Here is an 8,431-nt window from a genome sequence, read left to right as displayed (position 1 = left end):
CCAAGATATAGAAATAACTTTTCTTCTGGATCCGGGGCTGACAGGACTGGTGGATTCTGCATATATTCCTTCAAATGGGTCAATGCTTGTCGTTGCTTATCCCCCCAGACCTGTCTTCCATGACTCCGAATCGTGTCAAAGAACGGCTTGCAGCGATCAGACAATTTTGAAATGAATCGACTTAATGCAGCTATTCGTCCTGTGAAGGCTTGCACCTCTCTGATCGTCTTTGGTTCGGCATTCTTAATCAAAGCCTCTGCTTGAGCGGGGCTAACTTCGATGCCTTTGCGGTTGACCACGTGTCCCAAAAACTGACCTGAACTCACACCGAACGAGCACTTGGTTGGATTGAGCCTCATCCCATATCGCCTCAGTACATCAAATACATCTTGCAGATGTTTCAGATGATCATCCTTCTTCCTACTCTTTACCACCATATCATCAATATAGGCTTCCACAATCTTTCCTATTTGATTCTTGAAAATTTTGCTAACAAGTTTTTGATAAGTTGCTCCCGCATTCTTTAGTCCGAAAGGCATAACTTTGTAGCAGTATGTTCCTCGCTCGGTTACAAAAGAAGTTTTTTCTTCATCTGCGGGGTCCATAGGGATCTGATTATAACCTGAATAAGCGTCCAGAAAGGTTAAACGCTCATACCCGGTGGTGGCATCCACCATTTGATCAATCTTAGGCAGCGGGAAGCTATCATTCGGACAGGCTTTGTTCAAATTGGTGAAATCAATGCATACTCGCCATTTCCCATTCTTCTTCTGCACGACAACGACGTTGGACAACCAATCAGGGTAGTGTACTTCTCTGATAAATCCCGCATCAAGCAGCCTATCAACTTCTTCCGCTATGATTTGATTGCGTTCTGGAGCAAATCTTCGTTGCTTCTGTTTCACTGGTTTGAAATTGGGATTGACATTCAGGGAATGACAGGATACGGAGGGATTAATTCCAGGCATGTCTAGGTGACTCCATGCAAATACATCGGCATTGTGAGACAAGAAGTCCACTAGCTCTTGCTGCTCTTCTCTGGTCAGTCTTATTCCTACTCTGGTAGTTCGTTCTGGCCTGGACTGATCGATCTGCACATCCAGAAGGGGCTCTTCGGTCAAGTCAACTGACTCCTCCACCCTGTTCTGCTTGGGCGGAGGTTCCTGTAATTGCTATCTGGGGCTTGCCGGTCGAACGGACGCCTTCCCTTTCCTAGCATACTTTAGTGTGACGGAATAACACTCTTTGACTGCAACCTGATCCCCCCGAATGTCTATCACTTTATCTCCATCGGGTCCGAGGCACCTCATGACCTGATGTAGAGTTGAGGGTACACCTTGGACTCTGTGAATCCATCCTCTTCCCATCAGGAGATTATACGAGGGGTGAATTTTTACAACCACAAAAGTTTCCACAAGAGCTCGTTCTGCAGCTTGAACTTCTACTTCCACCATTCCGACGGGCTCCACCCTCTTGCCATCGAACCCTAACAGGGGATTTCCAGTGGGCTTGAGCCTCTCTGGTTTAATCTCGAGCCAATCAAATGTGTCCCTCGGCATGACATTCGCACTGCTCCCGGGATCGATCAGAACTCTGCGCACCAAGCAGTCCGCCACTGTCAAACTGACTACCAACGGGTCTTCATGGGGGACTTGAACACGCTGCAGGTCTGTCCTGTCGAACTTTATCTGCATCGACGTGATCTGTTGGTGTAGAGTATTCACACTGCTGACCCTTTTCTTCATCTGCGCCTGCTGTAGGCGCGCTCGGAGTAGCTCATCTGACTCTTCGCTAGGCTCGGGTCGACCGTGGATAGCATTGATTATACGAACTGGTTGTGAATTGTGGGAGCTTTGTTTATGACTCCTTTTTATTTGTTCCACCGGTCGATTCTGCTCTATCGCCGAGCCTTGAACATAACTCGCGAACTCCCCTCTAGATATCAACATCTCCACTTGCCTCCTCAAATTCCTGCATTCGTTAGTCTGATGACCGAAATCGGAATGGAAAGCACAATGTTTAGTCTGATCCCTCTGTTCGAGGGGTTGCCTAATTGGCAGTGGTGGATGAAACTTATCTTTGTTCTCCTGATATAGCCTCGCCAGAGTGACCTTCAACGGAGTAATCAGCTCTTCCTCCCTGGACCTCTTTTCTGCCTTCCAGGAGGTCTGACGTTACGGCTGAGCCTGCTTCTGCCTGATCTTTGCCTTGGACTTTTCCTCGGTCGACACGAGCGACGCTGTCCGAGCATTGGCTGCCTCCTTTTCTTCTAGGCGCACAAAACCATCGGCTCTTTCATTGAGTTCATCCATAGTCGTCGGCGTGTTCACTACCAGACTGGTGTAAAACGGAGTTCCACGTGTCATGGCTAACTTGAAGGCTTGAACTGCTGTAGAAGGGTGGCATTCGATCACCATACTCTTAGTGAGATTAAACCTGGTGAGAAAAGCCTGGAGACGTTCATCTTTGTGCTGTCTCATTGTGAATAGGCTCGAGATGTCCTTCGGCGGACGCTTGTTCCCATAGTACTGGCTTATGAACCGATCGCACAGGTTTCTGAAGCTACCAATGGAGCTCCTAGGCAAGTTCTTGAACCAGCTGAGCGCCGGTCCAGCTAGGCTTGTAGGGAAACATTTGCACATTAAAGAGTCGTTTTCCGTATTCAGGGCCATTTTCAACTGGATATGGTACACATGATCGATCGGATTGGTTGTTCCGTCAAACAGAAGAAAGACTGGCATAGCAAACTTCCTTGGATGCAGGGCATTCAGGATCTCGTCGGTGAATGGTGAATCAACCGTCCGAGCTGCGGATCGGAGAGCTTCATTCTCTCTCTGGAGTCCAGCGGTAGCTCTGTGAGCTACGGTTCTGCCCTCCGTACCGCGATGAGTGATTGTAGCCATGGAGGGCCGGTAAGACGGATCGAACGACCGTTCCTCTATGAACTCTCTTTGCCAAGGCGACACTACTCGGCGGCGATCAACCTCTATCACTTCCTCTCGGTTGAACCTTTCCCGATGCGGATCGAAGGTTATGGCTTCATTCTGTCTAATCTGCTCATGTCGCGGATCAACGTGAGTCGATCCTTCGTGATCCTCAACTCGACGAACATTTGGCGGCAAATTGTCCATCATCCTTTCATCACGGTGGTGAGCTGACTGATTGTTCTCGTCCTGCTCGCCTTGACGCGCGATATTAGATTGAACACCTCCTTCACCGACAGGAAGTGGATGCGAAACCGCAGGTATTTGCTGATGTTGCATTCCAGCTTTCAATTTTGCATTCTCTTTTTTGAGAGCTTCGATCAAGTTCATCAACTCCTCAAGCTTTGTTTGCTGGACAGCCTCCATCGGATTGGAGCTTTCACCTATCATTATTCCTGAACGGAGTAAAGGCATTAATCTCAAGTTTGCGAGTAGATCCGAGCTTCGTGAGTGGGAATTTTTCAGATCTGGTTTCGAATTCTTCGAATTATGCTCACAGTTGACGAGATCTGAATTGTCCGAATTCTAAATCCGTCAGATCCTGCCACAATCGAACAACTCGTTGTTGCGTAGATCTGAAGCCACTTCTGCCAAAGCTTCAGGAACTGAAATTCCTCCAGAGTAGGTCACAATCGCTCAGATCTGGATCCAACTCCCAAAGATCGAGTCTCGATCAACCGAATTGGTCTGGATCCACGCGATATTCCTCATTGATCAACCAAACTTCCATGCGTTTCCCACAGACGGCGCCAATTGAAGATACAATAAATTCATACTCCCTTTCTCTTTCTAGAATTCTTACATTTCAACCAAAAAATATCTCCCCCTTTCTTTACCTTACTTCTCCTATTTATAGAGATTTACAAATGTCGATGGACTGCTGGATCTAGGCCCGTTCCTCCATGAGTCCCGGTCCTTTTTGATGGGCTTATGCGCGTTCGGCCCATATGGCAGTGCCTTTCTATGGGCCTGACCCACCTGTACGGACTAAATGTCGCGTTTGCAAGTCATATCCGGCCCATGTCCTATCGGGCCTCCTCAAAAACCCTTGTTTTGATTAAGTGCCTGAACAAGGACTCAAGCCCTTCCTCATGATCTTGAAGGCTACACTCCAACTTCTTCACTTGGTTTTGCATATTCTCAACACACATGCTTTTTATCAGATATGGTTGTCTTGTGACCAATGAGGGAGTTTAGTGCAGCATCAACCTTGTCAAACTCTTTCATATCTGTTTCTTCATCTTGATCTGATACATTTTTCTGGTGCATCAGCTTGGACACCAAAGACCATCTGCTCGGCCTTGATTGCACCTTTGTCCCCGCGGTATAGGACAGCATGGACTCGAACACGGAAAGAGTGACAGCTTCGACTTGACTCAACATGCTAACAATGGCCATAGTCTCATTGTGGTTGTCTAAAGATGGGAGGCTTTGATTGTTTCTAAAAGTGCTCTTCAAATTCTTTAGGCACTTTTGGATGACTTTCTTAGCCTTTTTTCTAGAGGTGATGTACTCACCAAAGCCATTTGTATCCCTTCTTCTGCGCAGGACCGAAAGAAGCTCTTGTACATCTTGCTTTGCTTGTGAGAAGACATCTTTAACAATGGCACACACATCCAACAGCCTGAGGTACCTGTCTAATGCCTCATCAACCCATTTATGGTGGCGTTGTTAGGCAAATACTTGTTGAGTGTGTGGCAACAAAAGCAAATCATCCACACAATCATACAACTCTTCAAGACCACTTAGTCTGTTGCTGATGGATGTGGCTTCAGAAGCCTTAACTCTGCACAAATGCTCCTCGAATTGAGGAATGAGCGGATGAGATGTAGAGGGCAAGCTAACAGAGCGAGCATGGAAACCGGTTTTTGATCTCAAAGGAGATGAAGCCATCTTAATTTGTTTCTTATTACAAATGAGGCTCTTAACACTAGAGAATGTACAAAGCAATCTCAAATTTGAGTTTCTTTCCCTTTCCACAAGCTCTATATATATATCTATATATATATATCAGCATAAGGTGAAGGGAACATAAGGAATCTCATCCTCTTCAACAATCAATGAATGGCAACGTGATTATGATTTGCATCTAACTACTACTACCTAGGCAATGTTTACGCAATGTCTCCCTCCTACCAGGTACCAGACTGATCACCAATAACAAACATGTTTTAAATTGAAAAATCACATCCATGTCTCGACATAATTAAATGATAGCATGTAATATTTTTACAGAAATGATCCACAAAATATGCAATGCAATTAATAGCAGCTAGCACGAGTGGCATTGACACCATGTTTCCCATAACCAGCAATTGCCAACCCCATTCTTTCTTTTCTGTTTTATTCTTGTCCATAGCCAAGGTGTAAGGAATCTCATTATATTTTAATTTCATGTTTTTATTGCTTAATTTATTATTATCATAAAGAAATCTGAGTCCTTCTTGCTGTGTTCTGATCTGCCACTTTAGGAGACAACAGGGCTGTGTAGTCATGCATTATATATATGTACCTTTTTTATACTAAAAAAATTTACAATTTCTGATTACCTTGTAATGCACTGTAGCATGCCAGCATAAGTCCCTCCAAGTCCCCACATATATATATATATATATATACATATATATATATATTTGTATTCCTCTAACATAACATAGAAAAACTACAATATATAAAGTAGGGAAACAGAAACTACATACATACATGCAAGCATAATATGGAATGGAAGGTGACTAAGTGACTAACTGCAACTGGCTAATGGTATGATATTTGCGTAGAAATCACCACTCCTAACATGAATTTAGATGCCATGAATTTAGACGCTTATGATGACAAATATATACATATATATTGGGTGCTTGTATATAGATGTTGTACCAGAATGCAGAAGTGGTATTCTTCAGTTTAGCTCCTTACTGTCACGGGCTTAGAGTTTCAGTACCACTCTAGCTGCTCCCGTGCGGCACCAAGACGTTGCTTTCACTCTCGCAAGTACTTGGTCAGCCTAACTCCCGTGCACACCTTAGCCAACACACTCCCCTCGTGCGCTTACTAGTGTTGTAGTTGCCCTCGCCCTCTCCTCACCTGGCTTGCACACTCACACACACTAAGGCACTTAAGTTGGCAAGGAAAGAACACTTCTATTACTTCAAAGAATGCTTTGTACAAGGCTAGCACTCAAGCTCTCTACAAGGCTCTCAAGACTCACTCTAGGACTTGTTTCCTACAAAATGAAGTCCTACCTCTATTTATAGGCATCCCCATCCCTAATGGACGGCTAGGATGCATTCTAACCAACGGTGGAGATTGATTATCTAGAATATTCTCCCACCTTCTTCACACTTCCATACTTATCTACTAGTATCTACAACATTCTAGAATTCTCCATACTACTCCACACAACTCTGGAGAACTCTAGAACCTTCCACATACTTCTACACATTTCTACACATATCTAGAAACTTCCACATAACTCTAGACTATTCCGAAAGACTCTAGAAACTCCACTTGCCATGCAGTTGCCATGCAGCGTCCTCCTCAGCGTCTGCGTGTCGCCTGCGTGGCATAACCTCCATAGGCGGGGTGTGACATTACGGTATTATGTTGAGCTTTTTTTGGGCCTTGGTTGCCTTGTTTCGTCCTTGGGCCTTTCTTTTGTTACATGCTTATATTGGTCTTTAGTGATCCTCTAGAAGTCATCAGGTTAGTTGGGCCTGTCCTACTTTCCTTTACTGTACGTATCTTTCATTTATACAATTGATTAACCTTCCCAAAAAAAAAAAAAAAAAATTCTAAAGCTGCACTAATTTAGGGGGAATATGAAATAAACAAGGTAATAATAGACTAAAAATGCATATTTGCCATAAATATACAGTTTTTGTGATAACCTCATGAATTTTTTTCGTGAGATGTAGCACTGTTCAATAAAATAATTCTTTTATAAAAATTGCTATACTTCATGAATTTAGATTTTTTTATTTTATATTAAATTAGGTGGATGCTTATTTGTTATCTTTTTTGGCTACTTTGTGTATTTTAAAAGTAAATTTTTTAATACATGAATGATCTTAATATAAAGATAGAAAAAATAGCAAAACTTAGAATCCAAACTCTAAAATAACTCAATAATTTTCATTCAATTCAGCCTATATATCTTCATTTGAGTGACTCTTTATATTAATTAAATATTTAAATAATTAAAACTAAAAGTTACAATTTTTTTACAATTAATGAGCAATCTCATTCTCGTAAATAAGAATCATAATTTATATAGTTAACTTAAAGTTTTTTATAATTATATTTTAAAGAGAAAAAGATAATATATATAATGAAAAATATTAGAACTAAAAGTAAATTATAGATAGAGAAAGAAACTCAGATTCTACCTTTTTCTTTCATTGTCAATTTATTTAATTTTTTTTAAAATAGAACACACAAATGTATAATATTTTAAATTCATCTTTGTCAGAGAAGGGGCACTACTTAATCATGTTCGGAGTTCCAATATTTTGTTAAGTTTCCTACATTGGGGACCTAATCCTTCTTAAAGTATAAAATACGCAGCAATCTGTAAGCATGATATTTCTTAATTATTGGCGGATATTTTTAAAAACTTTCCTACATTTGAGACCTAATCCTTCTTAAAGTACAAAAAAACAAAGTTGCTTTCCTTGAGGGACAAGTATGTGCCAGACATAGCATTCCTTAATTTTGGATTCTTTTAAGAGTTTCTGATCCAAACCCTTGGTTAGTTGGAATCAATTAGAAAAGAAAGGAAAGAGAAATTTTTTAAATTTGTTTAGAGTTTGGATAGATGAAAAAAGAATCGTAATAGAAAATATAATTTCCAACATTAGACTAATTTTATTTTTTATTTTTTAAGTTTTTTCTCTTATTTATTTATTTGTTTAGCACATTCCAATGGATAAACTTTTATCGAGAAATTCAAGTGAGAAGGACCGGATAAAAAAGACAAGTGAGAAGGAGCAAGCATGGTAAGCATTTTTTAATTTTTATCTTTTTGTTTTTTTCTCCTTTTTTAACGAGGGTTTAATTTTATGGATCGAATTGAAACAAAATTACCTGGTTTTCTTATAATATTTTATTAATTTGATTGATTAGTTCTATTCTGTTTATTTATTTATGCAGATTAGATAAAGGAGATGCAGCAGAAAAGCCAGGGAATTTAAATATTTTAACCAATTGTTGTTAGCTACTATTGCTATTATTATTATTTCCACCGCAAACTTTTTATTTTTCACATTGTTTTGTGGCCTTAAAATATTATAAATGAAAATTGTTTGGAGTGAACACGAGAGCTGATTGATTGTGGGATGAAAATATGCAGTTCACTTTTCTTTTGGGCCTTGGTTGCCTTGTTTGGGCCTTAGGCCTTTCTTTTGTTACGTGCTTCTATTGGTCTTTAGTGATCCCCTAGAAGTCTTCAG

At 41.1% G+C, this 8,431-nt stretch overlaps 1 protein-coding gene across 1 annotated transcript; it reads right to left on the bottom strand.

Annotated features, from left to right (window-relative positions):
* Positions 1-4,124: 4,124 nt before the first annotated feature.
* LOC132295684 (uncharacterized) lies at positions 4,125-4,877 on the bottom strand. Its single transcript, XM_059793982.1, has 2 exons — positions 4,714-4,877; positions 4,125-4,617 (listed from the first exon to the last, which is right to left on the bottom strand). The coding sequence occupies exons 1-2, from the start codon at positions 4,875-4,877 to the stop codon at positions 4,125-4,127; spliced, it is 657 nt and encodes a 218-aa protein (XP_059649965.1).
* Positions 4,878-8,431: the final 3,554 nt, after the last annotated feature.

This window comes from Cornus florida, unplaced genomic scaffold, assembly GCF_030987335.1.
Source record: "Cornus florida cultivar Cherokee Brave unplaced genomic scaffold, ASM3098733v1 CherokeeBrave_3.0.0_Hap2_Chr02, whole genome shotgun sequence".
Lineage (NCBI taxonomy): Eukaryota > Viridiplantae > Streptophyta > Magnoliopsida > Cornales > Cornaceae > Cornus > Cornus florida.
Note: the sequence above shows the minus strand (reverse complement) of the source record. Positions and strands in the feature narration are given on the sequence as shown.